The 26,063-nt window shown below is 39.9% G+C and overlaps 1 protein-coding gene across 2 annotated transcripts in view; it reads right to left on the bottom strand.

Annotated features, from left to right (window-relative positions):
* The window catches only part of CPQ (carboxypeptidase Q), a 133,648-nt gene that overhangs the window by 40,818 nt on the left and 66,767 nt on the right, over positions 1-26,063 (bottom strand). The window contains exons 4-5 of one of the 2 annotated variants that reach the window (XM_069005192.1): positions 17,936-18,047; positions 2,150-2,241 (exon numbers count right to left, since the gene is read on the bottom strand). The exons of the other annotated variant lie outside the window; for it this stretch is intronic. Of the exons in view, the coding sequence (XP_068861293.1) occupies positions 2,150-2,241; positions 17,936-18,047 (204 nt within the window). The remainder of the gene's footprint in view (positions 1-2,149; positions 2,242-17,935; positions 18,048-26,063) is intronic. 2 annotated transcript variants of the gene reach the window in all.

Genomic DNA, 26,063 nt, shown 5'->3' with positions numbered 1-26,063 from the left:
TTCATTTAACAAGGCATCTTTAAATACCACTCTTATTTAACTTGTACTCATTACCATCAGCAAGCAATGTGTGTGCCATACTATCCTAATTGCCAGAAATTTGAGCAAGTAAATCATTAAAAGGTTAAGTTATTTTTCATGCTAAATTTAATGTACAGTATTAATCAACTTTATTTCATTGTTATGAGTAATGCAACATCCTATAGTCAAACCAATTTATAATTATGCCAGATCACATGGCAGGGGGGAAACAAGAACAACAAACAACAGACGGATGTCATTTCTGCTTAAATTCTCCATGTAAATTACAAACTGTTCAGTCAGACAGGGCTTTCTTTGCAGAGCCCAACATCCGGATGGAATCTCACCAGCAGAGCAAGAACTGAGACACATCTTTGTCTCAACTTTTTAAAAGCAAAGTAAACCAAATATCTGGTAAACAACACCCAGCCTGCTTTACAATTCTCTATTTGATCCTTAGGTCTGCTTTTTGGTATTATTTCTGAATAGAAACCTTTGAGAAAACAGTGAAATGAAGCCACTTTGGCAAAAGATGAGACATGCATGAGACAATTTCATGTGTTGCTGACATCACCACTATAGATAGGATGGATCTTACTGCCCAACATGGAAATCTACAGAGGTAAATCTTCAGATACATTTCTGATGAGTGGTGTGCATTAGGCACAGAGCATCCTTCCAGCTCCTCGAAAATGCACTTCTGTACGTAAGAAGCATCTCTTTCATGTGCTACTTATTCCAGAATATTTTATTCTAGTTTAATCCTGCTGAATATCAGAGTACCAGTGGTAAATCCAGAGTCCTTAACATATACTAAACTGCAAGCTGTTACCTCCCTGAATCTGAGAAAGCAAGCTCTGGGGTTCCTCTTCCAAATAAATGACAGAGCTGAGTTATCCCTATAATTTGGAGATACAAGGAGGTACAACATTACAGGATTCACAGAATGTCTGCGTTGGAAGAGACCTTCAAGATCATCGAGTCCAACCCATTATATATGGGTAGCTAAATATACTTAGAAATATTGAACTAGTTAGTGGGAAATATTTGATTGTTCATCAATTACGCAGAAAACTCTAAGTTCTCTAAACCTATCTCTGACAACTCTATTGCAGATGCAAGTTGATCTGATTTGGTTCATCACAATGAATTTGATTCAAGTGGGGTTTCCATTTATTTGTTCTGATAGGTTGCTTAGCATTAAAAATATGCTCTTAAGAATTTCTTGTAAGTCTGCTTTCATACTGTGTAGAGCAGGCAACTTCCTTGGCACATTTGCATTCACCTTGTCTCTGCCTTGGATGTATTAACCATTGCTGAAAGTTATACTACTTAATTAGTAGTATAATGTAGAAAAGTAGAAAAAGTAGAAAAGAATAAAAGATAACTAATTTAGAATAGTTATACAGGTACGGCATAATTTTTCTGTGGAAAAAAACCCCAAACACACACATATTCCAAAGACTTATCTCCAAAATAGTTTTGGCAACTGCCAAAACTTTCATGATGTACTTTGAAATGGCACCCGTTGGCAGGAGAGACAGATGGGATATTTTTATCCTCATAGCCATAAGTCATAGAGTTTGTGTGTTCTTTGCATCACCAGAAATCACCCTTTTAGGATGTTCCAGACCCACAAAACTAACAATCAGCAAAGTGCATTATAGATGACACACTATCAACATAAGATAGCAAATATTTTTCTTTGTACTATTTTATGTTTTACTTTGCAAAATATTATGGGAAAATGCAATGAAGCAGAAATATAAAAGGCAAACAAAATTTACTTATATTGCTAACATACATGGACCATTCATCATTCATTCTCAGAAGGTTAGCTATGTTTAAAAGCTATGGAAGATATCATCATGAAATAACGGTTTCAGAACACTTTTGTGACAGAGTATCTCAGGTCAAGTGGAACACAAATGTGTGGTTGCATCGCTTACTGTTAAATGTAAAATTAGGTTTACATTTATGATTAAACCCAGAAAATATACTTCCAGGCAGAACTGGAATCACTGGTTTTGGTCAGATATTAAACTGAACATTTCGACAAAAATAGTATTCAAGTCACAAGACTGGGGAGAAAAGTGCTGTCAAGAAAATAATGAAAAGATATCTTTACCTTGTGCAACTGATAGTATTGCTTGGCACCTATTCCTCCTTGCTCTTCTCCTGTCCATAGCACCAAGCGCAGTGTCCTTTTTGGACGAAGTCCTAAAACACAGTTTTTACTATTGTTTTTAATATTCAACACAGATATATTTGAGTATTTTTTATATTCATCTCCGGCCACCAATGGATGAAAAGCCTGTGTTTCCACAAACCAAACACAACCTATATCAAGTGTGGGGTTTTCTGTCTAGAGTACCCTTTTCTTGTTTAGGGAGAAAGATTGGGGCATGGGAGAGAACCCTCATGAGGAAGAAATGGGCAGTTGTGGTGCTGCTGCCAGTTGCAGTAGCACAAGAGAAGTACAATTCAGGGACATACTGAAAGTGTCTGAAAACCACAGCAGAAAGCAACTACCTTGATAGATTTCTGAAACACATGCTTCTGTCATTGTGGTGGTCTGCCATAAGTAATGCACATCCGCTTGTAGCAGATCCAAATCAAATTTTCATGAAAACTACCATTGCTTTGTCATGGTTAATTTATTACAATTAATTGAAAATGAGCTGCTGGATTTTTATGAGAAATGTTCATCCATTTCAAGAACTGAGGGGCTATGTAATATTACTTTGCTTTTTATCAGAGAAATTAAAAGCAGAAATCTGTACTTTGGAATCTGAAAGAGAGTCAGCTGCTAAATGTATGCATGACTTTCTGAAACAAGGCGAACACGAAGCCATTTTCTATTTTGCTATGGTAGCTCAATCAGAAAGATAAGTTCTCAGATAAATTTTGAAACCATTTTTGCCATGGCATTACTGATCAGATAGAAGTTGCTGTCCTCTATTTATTTGTCTGTTTCTATTAATAAATAAATACAATAAGAGAAACTTGAGAGCATGGAAGAACAAACAGATAAAGAAAATACTGTTCTCTGAGCAGTGGAATTCTAATTACAGTAGAGAAAAAAATAAAGAAAAAACATGAGGAGACTATCACAAGTGATAAAGCATAAAGTACCGCACACACTTTTGTGCTGAGAAAAAAATTGTATCAGTATCACTGTCAGAACTTCTTTCATTTCCTAACTGAAATGGATGAAGACTGCCAATAGACTTGACCTTCATTAATTTTTTTCTTTTGACACAATGAATATGATCTGAAGATTTCTTTCTCAAAACTGTATGCTAGCAATCCTCAGAATTGAAGGCAGAATATAGAAGGAATACCCCAAATCTGCATAAAAGAGCTTGGATTTTCCAGTATTTTATAATGAAGTGCAAACAAGTGGTTTAAAGGTGTATTTTCTGAATGTTGATCTACTGACTGTAAACAGAAAGGTTGTCAAACCTCATTACTTTAAAGACAACCTTCTGCACACCTCCCAGTGGATTCCCTGCTCTCCTAAATCACAACAGTAACGGATTAGCCTCCTTTGCCTTTCAAATTAGTCAGATGGCCTATGAGGTAAAACTGAGATAATAAAATAGCTATTGGTTTGAAGTCAGAAAGATTTAAGACCAAAATAACCCCAAACCCAATTAAAAAAAAAAAAAAATAAACCCCAATAACCAAGCAGCTTGGTTAGAAGAGGTAGCTGTAAAAAAGAAAAAGAGCTGGTATAAAACATAGAGCCCAGTGCTGTAGTATGGTTCCAGCAGCACTGCAGTTTAAGTGGAAAAAGGAGGTTTATTTGTCATATCACAAAATGCAAAGTGAAGTCCAATCTCCAGCCCACCACACCAAGCCTGTGAGAACAGCTTTGATAGGAAATGCTTAAGACGGGATTAGCATCATCTGGCTCCTCCCAGGTGAAAATCAAGCTGCTTTAGTCTGCCACTGCTGCCCTAAGGGGGATTTGGGCCAGTGATCAGGGGGTCCTCATGGCTGGCTCAGATGGGCTGTAACCGCAGCTCCTGTTCTCCAGGAGCTTGAGATGATCTCAGCTCACTTGTGGAGAAGACGTTTGAGATTCTTATGGCCCCCTCCTCGCCCGTCACTGCATCTTTCCACTGAAGCTGGGGAAATAAAAAAGCCCTGCTGAGCTTTGGTCCTTCCAGTCTGGGAGGTGGTGTATCAGCTCTTCCCATCTCACAGATTCCTGTCGGCAAATTCATTTGTGTGTTCTACTGAAATTGAATGGGCAACTTAAAAAAAGTAAAAATATGTAAGCTATGGAGGCAGTTATTTTAAATACAAACAAAGTCTACTGAGGAAAATTTAATTTCCTCATTATCTTAATCTGAAAGCAGTAAGTATTTATCTACCTATTATTAAAAACAGAGCTAATCTGACCAAAGAACAGCAAATGAATCCAGTATTCAGAAGAAAAATTGCTAAGAATATTCTCAATGAATGTTTTTATTAGAAAAAAAATGAAGTACTGTATTAAAGTTCAAAAAGTTTTTAAAAGTAAGTTTAGCTGCTTTGGTTTGCTTCTTAAAAACTACTGGTTCCTAAGCAAGGTATCATCTTTACAAAATCAGAAGTCTTTCAGATCACAGCCCAAATATATATTGAAAATACACGATAAAATAGCAACTGGTCTAGAAAACTCTGTTTTATGGTAAGTGTAATGTATAGAGAGGTAGGTAGGCAATTTTAAAATGAAAGAAAAGTGTTACACAAATAAAATTGTGCCTCTTTCCTTGTTATCTGAATAAATGACTTAGTATATAGTATTAAAAATAAAGAGGATATCAGAAGAAAAAACCTACAGATGAATTTCCAAATCTCCAATGTTTTGGAAAATGTATTAGCTTCTTCCCCCCCCCCCCCCCCCCCCCCCCCCTTTCTACCTTACCCTTAACTGGGAAATAAAATCACAGTTTACCACAAAGGTGCATTTTGCTGATCAGCCTCTATATTCCTATGGTTTATCTCAAGCATAAAAAAGATACTATGGGCATGTGGACTCCTAAGTTAAGGAGTGAACTAAAAACATCAATATGGTCGATCTGTGACTAAGGATACAACTGTAGCAAGCACAGCAGGACACTTGCTCTATTACACTCTCTCTGTGCTGGAGTGGCTGCTATCCTTTCCTTCTCCTTAGGTACCACAAACACTTCAGTCACACCAATATGCAGGTCTTATTGACTCTATTATCTGTTTCTTTTAAATCATCATAGATTACTAACACTTGTAGATATCAGCAGCAAGACCTGAATTTTATGTCCTACATGTCTTGCTCATGCTTGATAGAATTGAGACATTCCCACACAGCAAAACTGAAATGTATTGTTCGGTACATGCAGAGACAAATCATAATGGCCTGTCACATGTAAAGCAAAAAAATAAGCCCACTTCACTTGAATCATCTTTTTAAATCAAAATAGAGATCGGTACTACAAACAGAAAATTTCCTTCAGTAACTATCTTCTCACTTTATAAACATAAATCCTTACTGATGGGGAAGATGACAAAGATAAAGTATTTTCTAAGAAGATGAGGTGTAGCTGCCTAACAGGCTTCTTCAATGTCATCTTAAGACAGACCAGCTTACAAAAATATAAAAAGTGTTCCACCTGTGTGAAAAACAGACATTTTCCCTGCAAGTCAAGGCACTGGGATCACACACAAGCAAATCAAATAACTTATATGAGGCATATAAGCAAACTGCAACTGGATGTGAGTAGATTAACAGGTATCAAGGTTTAACCTCAGCCAGCAGCCAAGCCCCTCACAGCCCTTGCTCACTCCCACACCAGTGGGACAAGTGAGAAAGGGAGAAAATTTGAAGGATGCAAGCTAAAAAACTCATGTGTTGAGATAAAGACAGTTTAATAGGGAAAGCAAAAAGTGTACACACAAGCAAAGCAAAACAAGGAAGTAATGCATTCTCAAGACCCTGCGTAAATGGACTAGAAAAGCCTTGATCTGAGCATAAAATACAGTAAGTTGCACTTAATAATTCTGCCCTGTACATCCCCTGGTGAGACCCCACCTGGAGTATGGCATCCAGCTCTGAAGCCCTCAGCACAGGGAAGACATGGACACGTTTAAGCAGGTCCAGGGGAGCGTCACAAAGATGATCAGATGGATAGAACTTCTCTCCTATGAGGAAAGGCTGAGACAAGAGAAGGCTCCAGGGAGACCTTAGAGGAGCCTTTCAGTGACTGAAAGGAGTCAATAAGAAAGATGGGGTCAGACTTTTTTAGCAGGGCCTGTGGCAATGAGGACCAGGAGCAATGGTTTTAAACTAAAAGAGGGTAGATTCAGACTAGATCTAAGGAAGATGTTTTTTACAATGAGGGTGGTGAAACACCAGCACAGGTTGCCCAGAGAGGTTGTGAATACCCCATCCCTGGAGAAATTCAAGGTCAGATGGGACAGGGCTCTGAGCAACCTGATCGAGTTGAAGCACTTCCTGCTCATTGCAGCAGGGTTGGACTAAGTGACCTTTAAAGATGCTTTTCAACCCAAACTATTCTCTGTGTTCTCTTACTTCTAATACTGCCTAAGTCAGTAATGCATTTGCTTCAGGAGCTACTAGGGAGAGGTATATACAGATATATCATCCTCAAGTACTGTCTTCTGCTGCACTGAACATAGATAAGCTATGGCCTTTTCTGCATTGTTACCCTGTGGCTTGGAATTTCTTTATAAGGTATTTATACAAAAATATTTATAAGTATTTATACAAAAAAGTATCAGGATACATAACGATGCTGCTGGTATTCTTAAAATTCCTCTTGAATTCCCTACCTTTTTTCAAGTTTGCAGCTGATTAGACGTAGGGGATTTACTGGGTGCCATTAGCTGGGATATTTCTATCATGCATGCACTTCTCATAAAATACCCGGAATTTCCAAAATTTGTGCCACAGCATAAAATAAAAATAAAACCAGTACTCCACATTTTGCTAAAGAAGATAAGAACTCATCATCAAAAACAGTGATGCAACCTGCTATTATCTGATTTACATATCCTGTGGTACAGGCAAGCAAGAGAAGGGCTCTTACCCCTAGCAACGTGTTTCCCTGCCTAATTGCAAAGAATATACATACAGAAATAAACCGTAATCAATAGGAGGACAGTAATAACACAGTTAATTGAAGATGTCCAGATTTTCCTCTGAATACCAAGAAGTCACTATTCTAAATCAGAAGTACTTTGGCTTTCATTCTGTTGTTAGAAATACAGCCCTCTATGGTTCAGACAATTGATCTCACTACTTGTGCACCAAAGTGCCTGTGTACTCATTTATTTAAGAAGAAATTGGTTTTTTTATTGAGTGACAAATGATTAGACAGAGAAAATCATAGAATGGTTTGGGTTGGAAGGGACCTTGGAGATCATCTAGTTCCAACACTTCACTAGGTCAGGTTGCTCAGAGCTCCATCCAACCTGGCCTTAAACACTTGCAGAGATGGGGAATCTGCAATTTCTCTGTGCAACCTGTGCCAGTGCCTCACCACCCTCCCTCACAGTAAGGAATTCGTTCCAAACATCTAATCTAAACCTACTCTCTTTAAGTTGGAAGCCATTGCCCCTTGTCCTATCACTGCACGCTCTTCTAAACACTCTCCTCATCTTTCTTGTAGGCCTCCTTCAGGCACTGGAAAGCCACAGTCAGATCATCTTTAAGCCTTCTCTTCTCCAGGCTGAACAATTGCAATTCCCACAGCCTCTCCTCATAGGAGAGGTTCTCTATCCTTGCAATCATCTCTGTGGCCCTCGTCTGCACTCACCCCAGGTCCACATCCTTCTTATGTTGGGGTCCTCAGAGCTGGATGCATTGCTACAGGTGGGGTCTCACCAGAGCAGAGCAGAGGGGCAGAATCCCCTCCCTCATCCTGCTGCCCATGCTGTTTTGGATGCAGCCCAGGACATGTTTGGCTTTCTGGCCTACAAGTGTACATTGCCAAGTCATGTCCACCCTCTCACCAATCAGCATCCTCAAGTCCTTCTTCATAGATCATCAAAGTTAAAAGCTTCAAAAAACAAGGCAAAGAACAGCTGAAAAAAATCCTTTTAGTACTACTTAAACCTTGATTATAACATATTTCTAATTCTCTAGTGAAGTTCAAATTAGACATGGAGAACAGCTTTTGGCTTGGGAAACTGCCTTTCTTTTCTTCTTAAATCAGTCTAATGCAGTGCAATCTCCTTGATTTTTGTCTGTTGATAGCATCTTTTTGTGGCACTGAGGACAAAGCACTGCAAAAAAATAGCACTGGGAAGCAAATAAACCTCAGAGTCTCGAAGGTCTGGAATAAAGAGAGATGAGGTCTGGAGAAGAGATGCAGCATTGCAGGAAGAACACAGAAAATGGTCAGGTCTGGGGCTGGAGAGAGGGAAAAGAAAGCGAGTGATGAGCCAAGCCAAATACTGTAGCTCAGTCTCGCCTGGGGCTGTCAGCTTGCTCAGAAACATGTTCTGGGGGTTGAGAGGACATGACTCTGCCACTGGCACAGACTGTGGGCAGCTGTTTGGACAGGCCCTTCAAAGAGAGCACTGGGGGACAGCCGTGCCCAAGGTGAACCAGTCTAGGGAAGGACTGGGTTTGCAGAGCACCAGCAGCCTTGACAGCAGAGCAGCAAGACACTGAGATTAAACAAGCGATTTTCTTTTCCTGTTTTTAGGGAGGCTGATGATCTTATGACAGAAGGGCAGATTAACAGAAGAGTGGAGAAGGGAAATGTGAGAGGTTTTAGAGAGATTTATTTTTAAAAAGCAATGCAATATCCAAGAGGAAATGTCAAGGAAGGAGCTGGGTATACAAGACCAGAGGGGAAATCTGTGAATGATTTGCAAGTCTAGTAACTAAAAATAACACGGATTAAGCCTTTTGACTGGGGAGGTGAGTGGGAGAAGAGGGAAGCCAAGACTGGTGCTGTGGGCTGCAAGTCAGGCGGCAATAGTGCCAGAGGGAGGGCTTCTCTGTGGACACCTTCCTGCCACCTGGCAGCACAGCTCAGGGGCACTTCAGATGAGAAGTACTGCCAAATGTGCTCATCTGCACATTGGATTTTAAACAAAGAACCAGTTTGTGTTGTGTCATGAAGCCATTACAAGGCATTTGTACCAAAAAAAAGAAAAAAAAAAAGAAAAAAAAAGGAGAAGAAAAGGAAACACAATACTTGCCCGTGTAAAACAGCAAAGCAGAGAGTCAGCAGAGAGCTCCTCCACCCCATGCCCTGCTCTGGTCCTGTCAATGTGTCCTCCGAGTCCCACAAAAGGAGTAAGACACTGTCCACCTTTAAAACACACCTTATTCTTCTTTAGGAACACATTCTTCCCTAAGGGTATTTGCGATCTCATCAAACTGTGGAGCAGAAAAAGCAATGTGGGGCCCACTCCCACACTCTCTGGGATTACAAATATCAGACATGGTTAGATCATAATGAGTGGTGGTGGATCTGTATTTGTCCTAGGTTCCTTTCCAGCTTATGGTGACTGAAAAGCTTCCCCCGAATGCTTTGTTCTGTTATGTTAATGTACCCCTGCTCCCCTGGCTGGCTCTGTTGGCCGCTACAACCATTGTCACCTGATAACACCCTCAGAGTTTCTCGATTAGTTCCCTTACCCTGGACTCCCCATTGCTCTGCCCCAGGACCTCTCTGAAACCTTGCATGAGTGCAGGTGCATCAAATCTCTCCTGTAAAACCCTGTGTGAAAACTCTTCCTGCTCATTCACTGTTGGACTGTTTTAGCTGGCTATCCAGCCTGTGTGTGTGTGCCAGTGTGCTGGCTGCACCGAGAGGCTTCCTTGGAGACGCTTTTGGGAAGGTTGCGGCATGTTACCATCTAATAGAACCGTGACATGTATTCTGCCTCTGCTTCCCTGCTCTTTGGATTAGAAAAAACAAATCTGTTAGGCTATTCTGAGAGCTGATGAGTCAGAAAATGTAGCAGGCACACTTCTGTCTCCCTATTGAAAATTTATCCCTTAAAAAAATGACAGTAAGGACAAGATGCCCCTTACTTCATTTGAGAAGGATTTCAGCACTTCACCATGTCAACCATGTTAGAGATTTGAAAAATAACAGTAAAACACAACAGCTACTATTGCCAGGTTTTTAAGATTTTTATAGATAATCAAAGCTCAGATTTTTTCTTGAATTTTCTGGGTAAATTAAAGCTTGCAGAGAAGCAGCAGTCCACAAGACAGAGGGCAAAATTGTTATGGAGGGCGGTATATCTAAATTTACCACCAGATTAGCAACTTTTTATGTTTGCAGTCACCCCTCTGCTATGTCAACACAGTATGAAAATTGAAGATTTAAGTACTTGCCAAATATGCATTCAACCAAATGTTAAAATGAAGGAATAAATGCATTTGTAGCGTAACAGCATATGCAGATATTTCATTCCAAGTAGATTTAATAGAATTGAAAACGTGAAGGTCAGAATAAAATACTCAGCTTTGGGAAAGCGAAAAGAATGTAAGAACAAGAAGTTAATATCAGGCATATTTGATTAAAGAAAAAAACCTGCAAGCATAAAATTAGTCATTTAATTATGTTTCACAACCTATCTCCTGGACAGCAAACAACTACACCACCACAAGAAATTCAGAAAAATGTTTAACAGAATATTTTGCAAGCATGTTAAAACTGCATTTATATGACTTCAATTAAACTAGCAGAAAAGGAATTACTCCAGTGATCATATTTTTAATAAAATATATCTTTAGTCCTCATATATTAGCCAGTGAATTTGGACTGGAGAAATGTAACTCCATACAAAGACTACACTGAACAGATAAAAATCTGTTTAATGGTTTTCCAGTCACATTAGTCACGGGTATAATGCAGATGAGAGTTACAATTTCAATTTTAACTTTCAAGGGGGAAAACTGTCTAATCAACTCCTTACAAGCTGCATAAATAGTAACTCAGATAGTACCTTAAAATTCTTACATGCATTGTTTTAAAAACATTTCTGTAGTTTTCTGTGTCTTTTTCCTACGAAACAGAAATTTGGTTGTGCCAGATCCATGCCTACATCTATAGGAAAGGTGACTTATGAAACCCCAGTTCAGCTTAATGCTGGCAAAGAGACAGAGAGGAAACAGTACATATCATCTACCACTGTACATTTCTCCCTTTTTTGTTTCATCATCATCCAGGAATGCAGGAAAGCTGTGTAATATGTGTGATGACTGGGATTAGATTTTGTCAACAATCCTTCTTCCTTCATCAAACTACTCTAGCAGCAATGGCATCACCATCCTACCCTGAGTGTGAAAGAGGAAAATGTCCCCTGTTCACCTACTTGACTGCTGGTATTCACTGGCTCTGGCAGCTCCCCATAGCAAGCATTTTCTAACATGAACAAATACGACTCTCAGAAGCACTTTGAGGCACAGTCCAAGCAGGAGACCTCCTGGTCCAAGGTGGCATGCAGACATGACCAGCATGGGCTCAGTGCACAGCACAACAGCACAAGCAGGGAACTGTTTACTCTGTATCACAACCCACCACTACAGTGGTCGTTGGAGTGTAGCCTTTCCTGGAGTCTGTACCGACTACTTCAGTAGAAGCAGGGGCTCAGGTAGCATTAGCTGGCTACGCTTTACACTGGCTGCAGTTCAAGCAATTGAAGGGAAAGATGACAAGTTTGTCATTTGACAAATTCTCAGCTCAGCCACTGACTTTTGAAGATGTCCCCAGATTGAGCAGTAGCTCGTGGATAGGTATGTACCTCTGGGCTTGGCAGGGCAGCAAGAGTTGACTAGCAATGAAGCAAGAGAGACCCAAACACACCCAGGAACAGGTAGAAAACACATTTCTGAACAAGGAAAAAGAGCTTGTGGGTAAATGTTGCTGAAAGAAACCTGCGATGTGAACAAAGAACCTGTTGACCATTTGACTCCTTCTGTGCTAGCAGAGATGGGACTCTGAAAACAAACTAGACTGTAGAGTCAAGCAACAGACCCCATCAGTTTCTGTTCTCAACAGGAAAAAAATTTGATTCCAGATGTTTTAATTAAAAAGAGATATAACAGTTATCACTTCTGAATTTTTTCAGAAGAAAGCAGTGAAATTCATCCATCAAAATAAACTGGATTTCTAACTCCAATAGGCTCCCTACTACTAAAGAGATTTAAAATACTGTGTTTGGAAACCGGACACTGCCATACAACCACCTCCTAAACACCTCTCTCTATTATTGTAATTATTCAGTTCCTTCAAGCTCCCTTTAGGGATGAAAATCCCACATTTCCAGCACTAGAGTGTGAGGTGGCTTTGGCAGGGCAGGAGGAGGGCAGAACAGCTCAGCTGGGAAATGCCCCTTAGCCAACCAACGTGGAAGCACAGCTGGCTTGGGAGCACAGCTGGCTTAGGAGCAAAGAGGCAGGACTGGCTAAAGCTCTGAAACCACTGGATACACACTAGATGCTTCTTGCTCAAATAGACTGTACACAAGTATGGCTCCAGAGCAAGAAGAGCTATAGGCTTGAAATGTTGGGAAAAGGGCACAGATATCTCCTTCACAGAAACTGAAAACCAACATCCAAAGCAGGATCAAGTCCCGCAAACTGTCCAACCAAAATATGGCAGCAAAATAAATTTTGTGGGATGTTCTATGTGTAGCTGCTTAGCTAGCCTTTCATCTCACCTGGAAAAGCAGCTTCTTTTGTAAACCTTGTGTAAGAGGGGAACATAGGAAGCTGTGTTTCAAATGACACCAGAGTACTAACCGGACCAACGTGAAAATGCTGAGGCACTGGCCAGCTCCAGAGATGTTCTTTTTTGCACATAAACTAACAAACACAAAATGTTAGAATTATAAATGCAACCTGAAAACAAGTTGGGTTTGAGATTTCTAGACTGTAATTAGCAACACAGCTGTTGTTCTGTAAAACTAGAAAACTGCAATTTGTGTGAGTGCTGTCTCTCCTACAGCTTCCAAAGGCCCTCATCACACCACATTACATACAGCTCATGCAACACCCCATGGATTCCCTCAGCTTAAAGAAGGGAACCCATTAGCCTTTCCTTTCTAAATCACATCCAGTGTCTTCCCATCACCTCTTAATTACGCCAAATAATGCTCTCAATACTGCCATAGAGATATTTGCTATCACACAGAGTTTGCACACAGATTAAAAGGAAAGAGAGTGGTGATTACCACAATGCTACATGTGTTCTGGTAACCAGGTGTTTCCCATCCTAAGAAAAGGATAAAAGTGCCTTCTTCCTGCCTCTCCTCAGGTGGGACATAAATGCATTTGCCCATCTCTCCCCAGTCACCCATTTGACAAGAATATATCAGAACTTCCTATTCTAAATATTTTTATGCCTCTATCAAATTTAGTTAAAATAGATCGAAAGATTAAAACCTGCAGAGGGCTGGGCAGGGCAGCAGCTGCCAGACATTGCAGAAGGCAAACTGCAGATTGCACAAGTTTACTGACATGGACACGCTACCTGCAGTTATGAAGGGTAATTTCTTAGGCATCAGAAATCCTCAGCTAATCGCAACAGCCTTGGCTTCCCTGAAGGAAGTTTACCAGTTCAGACCTGTTTACAAACTGCCTCAGCAACTCTAAAAACGTTTTTATTCCCAGTAAAAGGAATAAGGAGTAATAACCAACTGAAATGTTCATGTTTCTTCATGTAAACAACTTCTGTGGAAATGTTTCCCGTTCTTCCTTTTTTAAGCACATCTGCCACGAAGCAGCTTGCCACAGACCTTCCCTATCAGTGGTATATATAAGCTTCAAGAATTTAATTAATGTTTTTCTTTCCCTTGTGCTTCATTAAACTTCACTATTAACTGTGATAAAAGACCCCTTTGAACACCAATAGTCAGTATGGCCATTAGTGAATTTTTCTGAGATTAGCTACTCTGCAAAGCAAGCAGCCATGAGAGTATAGTTGATACAGAGAACTTGATATGGATGCACTAAGGAAAATGCTGCTTTTTGCTTCAGTCAGGAGATGTCCACAACCAGTGTGGGTACCAAGAGGTGCACAAGCCGGTGCTGACATTTAACTATACGTTGCTGAAGGGGATGTTTTGAGACTGAAATTGCACCTGCACAGAAAACATAGCAAGATTCACCTTGTTGAAATGTAATCTAGAAGTCAACAATTGCTCTGGATTTGCTGTCTGTGCTTCCTCCCTGAAGGAGGAGGAGAGGGAATGGCACCACCAGCAGGTACACCCTTTCTACCATCCCCTCTGTGGAAGATGAGCAGAGAGATATTACATCTACTAGAAGCAAAGTATTCAGACAGACTGAAATTTTCCACTTGTTAGCTCTTCTACTTTCCAGAGCTAACTGAATGATTATAGCTTTAAACAGTGTTCAAGAACTACAGCAGCTCACAATCGGCCCAATGTTTTTAAGGTACTAATCTTTTGAAATGTAAACGTGGGATTTTACATCAATTAAATAAAATTCCACTCTCTGGTAATATAAAACAAAACAGTTTCTGTTCAGTCTGACCTTCATGTAGCTGCCTTTCTCTCAAAAAGAAACAACATTCATGTGAAGTCAAAATGGAAATGGAAAAAAAATGCTACCAAATGTTTGATGTTTTGAAGACTATGTAAAACTAGTTCAGACTGTGCTACTGGTACACGTCCTTTTACGGAATGTGTAACTATTATGGTGCATGAAAAGCTAAAAAACCCAAAAGCAAAACAAAATAAAAAGAAAAAAAAATACCAATATGATACAGAATTTGCCACCTCAATTAAAAGAATAAAAGCTAACACTGAAGATTCATTAAATATGAGGTATAAAGGCCAACACATTAAGTAACTGATTTACCTAGAAATAAAAGCAAAAACTATTAAAAATTTTACTTGAGACAAGGAAACAAACTGTATTGCTTAAAATAAAGTCTTACTCTCTGAAAGCATTATTTTAATGATTTTAAAATTAATTTCATGTATCTGGTCCTAAGCCAATAGTTATTAAATGGTTTTGGGAGGAGGTTACGTTGAAAGTATAAAATTGCATTCAAACTATAATAATTTTTCAAGTATTACATGAAATTGTCAGAATCCAAATTAAGAGGCATAATTTGTGTCTTGTCCACAAGCCATGTCCAAGGGTCACAGTGATATCATGATGAAATGCTATTAGACCATCACTGAAAAAACCTGCTTCAATAGTGTAGTAGTATTTTGCTTTCATTAACCCAAAGGACCATGGCAGAAGTACTGCCATTATTTCTTACTACACAATATGAAGTTCATATTCTAGAAGTCATATTTCAGAATGCTCATTTCAGCTTGAGGATCATATCACCACAGCCTTCAGATCAGTTATACTCTGGTAAATGCAGACACAGTTTTTATGGCTACACAATGCACCACGGCTTTTAAGACTCCCTGGACACAGTAAAAAATTTCTACACATGCATGGAGCCAATTGAGTTGGCTTATCTTCATTTCAAATGTATTTGGTGGACTAGTCTGAGACTAAATTTATCAGGGTCCAAAAGGATATTGAACAAAGTCTCCATAGTTCAAAACACAGTGCTCATTCAAAACACAATCTCATTCAAAACACAAGCCATTAATTTGTTTCTCACACAATCACACATTCTCCACATCTTTGTATTTTATTTTGCCGTCTTTTTTTTTTTTTTTTTTGGTCAGATTTTATACGCATAAGATACAAAATCTGCATTAACCAATTTGCTATGAAGTCCAGTTTGTGAAAGGCCCTATTATCATTGTTTTACCGAGAACCGGTGAGCAATGACACAATCCAAATCGAAGGAGAAAAGGAAAGTGTGGTGATGCAATGTTTTTATTGCATTTTGTATGTTCTTTGTACCCCAATGGCTCGTCCCTACCTTCTCCACTTCTATTCCCAGTTGGTCTGCCCCAGATCCAAGTCGCTCCCCCAGTGCTCCCAAATATGGTTATCCCCTCCCCTTGTTCTGGCTCCTTCCCTATCAATCACCCAAAACCCTCCTGGAGTTCTGGATTGTTCTGTGTCTGTCACCCAAGCCCTCCCTAATTACCCTTATATGGTCCCCATCAATCCCCTGAGACCCTGCCCCCTCGGATACCTCCCCTCTTGGATATCCCCTAAACCTCAACGCCCCATTGGGGCATGTGACCCACCAAGACTATTGGACCAGATGTGAGTCAGTTCCTCCAGCGTCCCTCCCTCCTAATCCGCTTATTGGTCCCCAGTTGGGTCACTCCCCTTGTTCAGCCCCCTTTATAAGGCATGGTCACTCTGCAACTGTTGTTTGTTGTCCGTGGATACCCTCCCATGTCCCATGGCAAGCCTCCCTGCTACTTTTTATCCTCTCCCTCGTCGGGGCTGCTGACAGCCGCTGTGCCTGGAGCTTCAGCTCCCCTGGGCAGAGCTGAACTCCTGAGGAGCAGCTTTAAAGCCTAGAGCCTTTGGCTGCTCCCCACTCTTGCCACACACCGCAGGTGCTGGCCAGGCTGAGAAGTGAGCGGTCACTGCGACAGGAAAGGAATTATTTTATTACTTAGAAGCTAGGTTGTGTATCTTTGTATCTGAGAGAGCATGATGTGATCGGTCGCTTGACCAGCCACCCCCTAGAGGGTTTGGCTGAGGTTCTCTAACACCCATTCAAAATACTTTTTCCAGAGTACCAAAACAAGGCTGGAAAACAAACCCAGGTGCAAGATATAGAATTAGTTTACAAAACCATCTTTCACAGTTTCTCAGCTAAAGCATGAGAAAGAACCACTTCACAAAATGCTTCAGCAGCTGGAAAATTCCTCTGCTCCTGCTTTTTAGCATCCACACCCTATGCCCCTTGGTTATCTACAGATATGAAGACCCAGAAGTCCTCTCCCAGTCTTATGTTCCTGAAGAACACTGGTCCAACAAGAAGAGCAGAAGACTACAGCTACCCAGAACAGAGGGCATCAGCAAAGGCTCCAGCATTTCCCAGCTGAGAGAACAGCATTTCAACACAGGTCACACAGCAAACACACAGGCTACTACCAGAGGAAATCAAATATTTGAACAGGAAGAAAGTGATGCATTTCAGTCATGTGTGAAGGAAAACCCGGTGAATAAGAATTATACAATGCCATCAGGAACTTGCCCTTAAGAAACACAGAACAGTTTATTCTGAATGGAATAGAGTACCAAACAACAGCAGAATAACTTTTTTTTCCTTGAAGGTGGAGGAAACAGAGAATTTCCCAAGCATCATGAAAAAAAGATTAAAAAACACTAAAAGAAGGAGTAGACCTGGATTCTCCGTAGAAAAATCCTATTTAGTCTGCTTTTAAAAGACCAAAAATTTCAACAGACACACTTTGTTTTAGTTACAGACTGATAATCTAATCATTCCAAGGCTGGGAAAAGGAGAGATTAGAGGTTCAAACAATGCAAAATAAAGGAATAGGAACTTACAGGGATGTCTGATGTTCATGACTGCAGTCTGCAAGCAGCTAATCACATAACAGAGCTTGTCTACAAAGAGCTCTTCAAGGAAGACTGAGATTGTTGAAGTGCACAAATCCTTCCATTGGGAAGCAGCGAAAGATGGTTTATTACTTAAAGGCTGCCAGGGCTAAGAGCAGGAACAGCAGCTGATTTTAGTTTCTAACAAATACATTAGGCATTCCTCTTGACCACAGGTTACATTTGTGGAAAAAGGGGAATAAGGAGGAAAAATAGATTCCATCTGATGAAAGGGGGGAAAGCATCCTTGGATATAAACTCAGCAATCTAAAAAGTCTGTTTTGAACTAGTTTTGAGGCGTATAGTGACAAAATGAATATTTGTGCTCAGAGATGTGGATAAAATATAAAATCCAGCTTAGATATCACATAAAATATACTAGAAATGTAATGCATTAAAAGTATGTTTAAATTAAAGATTTACCCAGATCCTTAATGAGTGATAATGCTTCCCATGATATAAAAGCTCCACCACCATCATCCATAGCTCCTTGCCCAACATCCCAGCTGTCCAGATGTCCACTGACCAATACAACCTAGAAAAGCAGTTTTGAGAAAACATATTTACATGAAAACACTGAATCAGAAAATTCTGTTTAGCATTTAATCATTTTAATGATTTTGTCATAAAGTTGGCATTTTAGTTTAGAACGAGAGGAAAGAAATTCAAATAAAACTAAAACATTGTTCTCTAGTTGCTGAATATTAATCTGGGATTCTACTATTTTAAACCACTGCGTAAGTGAAACTAGATAAGCTGTGAAAAATGTTTAAATGAAAGGTCTTATCTTGTACATTATGAAAGTGCATACTTTCTGGAGATGCAGGACTACTACACTGCTGACTGGTGAAATTTTCTTTCATATTACATCTGTTTAAGCCCTTAGGCATGAAATTTGATTTAATCCTATTTTTGGGTGCATAAGGAAAAAATATGAACTTAGACTGAAGCATTCCCAGAGGTTTTTGTTTTATTATGTATCTATGGTACTTGTCACAGAGGACCTCTAATTTATTACTAGATCCCCTATGCGCTACAAAAATGACAAGGTATTTTATAGTTCCATTAGTCATAAGGATATTTTAAAACACGGTAGCAAGTCCCAGATGGTTTTTCTGCAAAGAAAGTTTTGTGACTACAGTAGAGAGTAGTAGTATGAACATCTCCAGAAACATCTACTTTCAGATCTGAACCCTTCAAATGTTGACAAGCAGCATCAGACCAATACCACAAGTGTGACCGTTCCCTAACTGGGCCTTAAGCTGAAGGGCTGATGGATCTATGATTACAATGGAAAGGTCAAGGAGGCACAAAAACTCTGAGCCAGGCAGGCAGTGTGGTAAAAATGGTGCAACAGCACAAAACCAAAAGCAGGACATGTTCAACCTATGACAACTCAGCGCTAAGGAAAAACTGAAGGAGACCCTGGAGCATCCACCTGTTTTCTGCTCAGAACTGGCCATACACAAAGGGATGCTTCCCACTCTCTGGTTAGCTGATGTCAAACAAGTCTCAGAGTTGAGGGATCCAGAAAAATGTAAAATATATTCATTCTTTCTGCCACCATCTTCTACCTAAGGATAAGGATCTCCTGGCATATTGTCTCATCTTCCATTCACCACAGGACAACTAGTTTAGCACTGAAAATAAGAACATAATGTGTTTTTCCTGTTGTAACTCCTGGAAGGCAAGAGTCTACGCTGTAAAGCACGCAGTGAACATTGCAAGGAAGTAACTTGGAGCCCAAACATGAAGATCTATATTTTTTTCTTCATGTGAGATAAATCTGTTTTCACTGCATATTAAAATTAATGGACTAACTATCATGGCAAGATAAAAAGTATCAAGTACTCATCTTACAACAGTGTCTTTTCATCTAACCGAACACAAACTCAGGTAACATAACTGAAATATCCATGGCATTAAACTATGGGCCATGAGAAAAGGCCATGAGAAAGTACTAATCATACCCATTGAACTGCCATGGGTCTGACTAGAATGCACCAAACCCCTTTAAATTTAGAAAATAGACTGTGAGATGTTTATAAATGTGTGTGTTATAAAAAACAGAACTGTCATGCCTTAGAAGGAGAAAAAGCTTGTGATCAAAATCTGAAGAGCAGCTTACTCTTTCCTTCTCACGTCTCAACTCTCTTTTCTGCTTTATCCAGCCTTAACATGTGTTTGCTTTCCATCACAGACTCATCTTCTTGGTAGATAACAGACATGCTGCAATCTTTATTCCAAAACCTCCCCTCCTTCAACAGCACTTATATTTGGACAGCTGGCCCCTCTGTAAAAGCCTCAGAATTTCTCTGGGGTATTCCTGTGATTTAATATGATCCTCTAAAGGCCAGCACAAAAGATTGCAAACAGCACGTTTTCTAGGGACACTGCCCTGCAGTAGAAGTACGTAATTTGCAGCAGCCCTCTGCTACAATAGCAACATAGCTTGAAACCAGATCACCTGAGAAAAGCAGTGCCAGCTTTGGAGGTAGAAACATTTCTGAAATGAGAGCAGAGAAGAGAAATGCTCACTGGGGTACTCGCTGCTCTTCTTGCTTTCTTCTAAGGGAAGACTATGCACACATGCACACACATGTGCACACTTGCAGGTGGTGAGGGCAGTGCATGAATGAATTCTGCTTTGCGTTCGTTCCTGAACGTGCAGCCCCACTGCAACCTGCCTATGCAGGAGAGAGCTCAAACACCACCACACTTTGCAGCCAACTGATGCAGACTCAATACAGTTCCACTCAGTAAGGAATTCACACATAATATTTTTTTAAAAAGAACAGAAAAGGCTCTGAGTGAAAACCCAATTGTCTGTGGTATAAAGGATATCTGTTCCACAGCTTCAAAATCGCCATGTGGTTTCTTTGTTCTTAAAGCAAAAATTGGTTTTAAGAAAATAACTATATTGTGTCCTGGGAAACAGAGCTTCAAGATGAAGTGAATTACTTAGAATACGTTTGTAAATTCATTGAGAGAGAACCAAGTTTACAATAGAAGTGATGCCTTGTCTTTAGCAGTGAAAGAATACATCACTAACGCTGTTCCCTGGCAGCAATCTCAACAGAGTGTCTGAGAGGGAATTACTCCTCATTTCTGTGGAACAACACATATTGCAATAGCAGGAAATTCTGAATCAGAAGAAGGTGGTGTAATCTCATTTGGGGTTACAGACCCCAATTGTAAGCATCTTCACCAACTCCAGAACATTAAACCAAAACAGATCAAGGTTCAAGTGGATTGAGAAAATCAGTTAATTTTATGGATGAACTTCGACTTAAATTTACTGAAGCTGTTGCCAAGAGCAATTACATAAATACAACCCTTGTACTTCCATGTGAAAGTTTCTTCCAAACAGTTGTGCTTTCAAACTATTATGTTTCTGTAGCAGCTGCTAAAATGTAAGTTTCACTGATCATGCTGATAGCCATAGACATTCTTAAAATAAGACACAGCTATAAAATAACAAAATCCACTGTGTTTATCTTGGTCTTTAAGTAGACAGAATGTGTCTGAGCAATGAATGGAAATATTTCTGAAATTCAGTCTAAACTACTATATTATTTAAAGTAATATTATAAAATAATAGTATTATAATACTCTGTATAGGTGGGCCAATAATAAATGCAGTTAAAGCAATCAAGGATGTATGATTATTGCATTTTCCACATTGCTTTCAAATCTGTTATGTGATTCTCAGCTCCAAATCTACACAGAAACTAATAACTTATATTTGCACAAAACAACCCAATAGAAGTACCAGAATATATGCATTGCAAAGCAATGCTTGTAAGTATCTATAAGTATTTGTTTTAAATATGCAGAGAAACCACAAGCAACTGTACAGGGCAGTACAAATATACCAATACATATTTGCCAAATTGATCAAAAATAAATGTAGGATAAGAGAGCTTGCATGTAACATGACAAGATTTCTCTTTCTTATTCTATTTCCTTCTGCATCAGCATGATGCTCTCTATTGGATGCCTTTAGGTCATGTGCAGCATTTCAATCAAGCATATTGAAATATTTTGAAAACAAAAAATATATTTAATATTCTAACCCCAAGAAGATTAGGAAGAGGAACCCCACATTCACATACATGTGCTCATGTCATGGAGTTAACCTTTTCTAAGCAGGATGCCTTATGACACCAAAAAATAATCTCCCATCCCATATGTAGTCACACAGGCCAGTTGCATTTGTCATGCATGTCCTGGGTTGCAGTGCATTCTATTACCATCCTCATGAGCTGTTGAAACCAGGTGGGGCAGTGTTTCCTTGCGTCCTCGCTCTATCTTCTGTTAATGAGCCCATCAACACCTTGCCTCATGACTCATCATCCCATTGTGAGATGCTCCACCCAGAAGGAGGAACCAAGCATTCCCTCCTGGATATAATCTGAGATTCGGAGCACCACTGACACCCTTTTCCATTGGATTCCCAGAGGACAGGAGCTGCGCAGCCACCACTGGAGCTTCCGAGGAAGAGCAGCCCCTTCCTACAGGATCACTGCTTTGACAGAACCACATCCATCACTTCAGGAGGACTGCAGCCACCATTTTATCAGACTGCTGCCACCACCCTGAGTGTGTCAGGTTGTATCCTGACTCTGTCAGTTTAACACAGTGTTTTCTGGCTTTATTTTTTGATTTCCCTATTAAATTGTTATTCTGAGTTGGTGCCTCCCACTGGTTTGTTTTCAAACTAGTACAATGCAACAACTTCATAAAATGCAGGTGAACTACCTTCTGCCTGATTAAATGGAATTTTAAGAAATGTGTATCCCATTTTTAGTTAAACACAAGGCAAAGGTTTCTTTCTATGCAACTTTAGAGATCATAAATATTAAACATTAGGAAAGAACTGTAAGCAACATTTTCAATCACTTCACTTAATCTAGAATAACATTTGTATTAAGTTGTGAAAACTGCCATGCAGAGTTATTTCATGTCCCTGAGACAGATGTATATCAGGTAATGCAAGAGTAATGGAAGACTAATAGAGCCATCATTCATCTTTACCTTCATGGATGAAGGCTTCATGGATGGAGGTTTAGGTAGGACCTTTATTGATGGAATCTGCCTATCAATACATTTCTCTTAGAAAAGCATACTAATAACTTTCATTATTCAAAACACTGAAAAGTATTTTTCTTTACATCTTCCTCCAGCAGACAGTGAAGATAAGGAGCACCTTAACTTGCAAGAGAACAAAAAATTTAAACAAGCATCACATACATGAAGAACCACAGAATCATGGAATCACAATCAGTTTGGAAAAGACCTTTTAGATCAAGTCCAAATTATGACCAAACTCTACCTTGTCAACTAGACCATGGCACTATATGCCCCATCCAGTCTTTTCTTAATGTGCTAGTTTGAAAACAAACCAGTGGGAGGCACCAAGTCAGAATAACAATTTAATGGGGAAAATTAAAGAAAAGAAAAAAAAAGAAAGACTAAAAGAAAAGACTGGTTCAAACTGACAGACTCAAGATACAACCTGAATCCCTGTTAGGCAGGGTGGTGGTAGCAGTCTGGTAGAATGGTGGCTGCAGTCCTCTGAAGTGGTGATCCTGTAGAAAAAAAAAGGTCTGCTCTTCCTCAGAAGGTCCAATGGTGGCTGTGTAGCTCCTGTCCTCTGGAAACCCAGTGGAGAAGGTTGTCTCTGGTGTTCAGTCTCAGATTATATCCACGATGGGATGCTTGGTTCCTCCCTCTGGGTGGAGCATCTCACAATGGGGTAATGAGTCATGAGGCCAAGTGTTGATTAGGCTCATTAACAGAAGATGGTCCGGAGGGAGTTATCTCTGAGTCATGCAGCAGGACAATGATGGGCCATTAACAGCAAGATAGTCTGGGGGGAGGAGGCAAGGAAACACTGCCCCACCTGATTTCAACAGTTCATGAGGATGGTAATAGAATACACTGCAACCCAGGACACTTAAGCACCTGCAGGGATGGTGACTCCACCACCTCCCTGGAGCCCATTCCAATGCCCAGTCCCCCCTTCTGTAAAGAGCTTCTTCCTAATGTCCAACCTAAACATCCCCTGGTGCAGCTTAAGACTGTGTCCTCTTGTCCTGTCGCTGGTTGCCTGGGAGAAGAGACAGATCCTCACCTGGCTACAACCTCCTTTCAGGCAGTTGTAGAGAGTGATAAGGTCTCCCTTGAGCCTCCTTTTCTGCAGGATAAACAACCCTAGCCACTCTCATGGAACTTGTCCTCCAGACCCTTCACCAGCCTTGTTGTTGTTCTCTGGACATGCTACAGCATCGTACCATCCTTCCTAAATTGAGGGGCCCAGAACTGGACACAGTACTCAAGGTGCGGCCTATACAGCGGAAAAATTGCTGCCCTGGTCCTGCTGGCCACACCATTGCTGATACAGGCCAGGATGCCACTGGCCTTCTTGGCCATCTGAGCACACACTGGCTCATGTTCAGCCTGTTGTCAATCAGTACCCCCAGGTTCCTTCCTGCCTGGCCACTGTCCAGCCACTCTGTCCCCAGCCTGCAGTGCTGCATGGGGTATGACCAAGAACTAAACAAGATATTAGAACCAGATTAAGCATCTTTAGTCACGACACATTCAAACTCCAAGCATCTGTATGCCAAAACATCAAGCTTAAACAGTGAAGTCCTCTAGACTGTAACTCAAGTTCTTTTCAACTCTTCATGCACATTTTCAGGCAAATAATGCTAGAAGTTGGTTGTTTCCTCAGGCAACACAGGTTTACAGTGTTCCCAGCCAGTTCACAATTACCTGGAAACTCATGAAAAGCATTTCTGTTCAAATTTTTGTGGTTCACTTTCTCCAGTTTGCTTCTAAGTAAGTTCATCTGAAACTCTAAGTACCACAACAAGGTCTTGTATTATTTAAATGGATATTTTCCTTGCATGAATCCCCTGCCAGTGCAGGGTTATTTGTGCAATACTTACCTTACACGTATATAAACAGCATATAAAGTTGATTTGTGTTTGGACCAAAATCAGAGGAAAACAGAAGTCAGATAAGAATTAGGATCCCCTATTCAATCCAATTTAAAAATTGCCTGTAATTTCTCTCCTCCCTTGGATACTCATTAATCTTTTTATTCTCACAAACACTCTCTCACTTCACAATATCCTATTCTCTCCAGTCCCAACAAAATTTATAGCACTAAATGAACCATGACTAAAAAACTTAAACCCAGCTTCTCAGACTGAGGAAAGCAGCATCAAATTCAGGCCTGTTCTCCTAAGCATAAGGGAGTACATTTTTAGTAATTTACACATTTGGATAGCATTACAGCTATGAACAGCCAGATGGCTTCAGTTTATAAGGACTTAAAGATTTTCTTAATTTCACTGTTTTAACAGCATGAGAATAAAGGAAAAAAGAAAGGCAGCATATCATTTACCTAACTAGTGGGCAAATAAAACAGCTAGCAGGATTAAATTTAAGCCCATCATGCCTAAGTTGCTTTCAAAACTATGATTAAATAAAGTCTTCATATACACAGATTTGCAAATATAGAGTAGTAAATATGGCATGGCAGTTTTAGGATGTATTAGCATCGTCCACAGTAGTAGCTTGCAAATATATTTGGAAAAATGGCAACACCAAGCAATATGCATTTCTACTCCTCACCTGCATGGCAAAGCTGGCACAGCATCCTTCCTTAAAGCACTTCTTAATCTGCAGACTAGATTTCCTTTCCCCCTTCTTAGGAAAAACTTCTGTCATCTTAATAGAATAAAGTGTTGGTGTGCAATTGGCTTTTTTTGCCCTGACTCATTCTCTTCCTACTCCACCTCAAACCTTTCTCTCTTCAAGCCACACAGCAAAACAAATGCAAATTACAAGTTATCAACTCTTCATACTTGATACTTCATGTCCAGGCAGAATGTCATTCCTGTATGGAAACCAACATTCCTCAAGTTTTAAAATATTTATAATAGTTATTTAATTTGTATCATTTAGCCAGATTCTGCAAATCAGTCCCTTGGCTTTTCCATCAAAGGCCTTACGAAACCTAAACAATCTGAACTTGTAATCCTGTGTGCTGTAGCACCACACTGACTGCAGCAAACACATCACACATCATCTTCTTTTCTGGAATCCAACCCAGCTCTTCCAACAGCAGGATAAATACTTGAAGAAAACTACTCAAGCACTGCATTATAAAGATAACTATTTAAACAGTTCTTGCTGGGACACTGTGTTTTGTATACACTACCATTATTCAAGCTCAGCATTTCAACATTTGAGGAAGACAAGATGACAAAGCTGAGTGCCCATCAGCAACACAGAGTACCGAGCACTGTAATATAGTACTGTATGGCACGGGATTAGAGTTAGACTAACATGCAAGGTAAGATATATACATATAATGTATATATTTAAATATAAACTCTCCTGTATTTTAAGGTGTGTGGGGCATTGCTACCAGAAGAAAAATACTTTGTCCAGTAATGTTTAAACACAAGCCTACTCTGTTGTGTGTAATTTTATCAACTTCAACAGCTAAATTCAAGCACAGAACTATATCAGA

The sequence above is a fragment of the Aphelocoma coerulescens genome, chromosome 2 (assembly GCF_041296385.1).
Source record: "Aphelocoma coerulescens isolate FSJ_1873_10779 chromosome 2, UR_Acoe_1.0, whole genome shotgun sequence".
Classification (NCBI taxonomy): Eukaryota; Metazoa; Chordata; class Aves; order Passeriformes; family Corvidae; genus Aphelocoma; species Aphelocoma coerulescens.
Note: the sequence above shows the minus strand (reverse complement) of the source record. Positions and strands in the feature narration are given on the sequence as shown.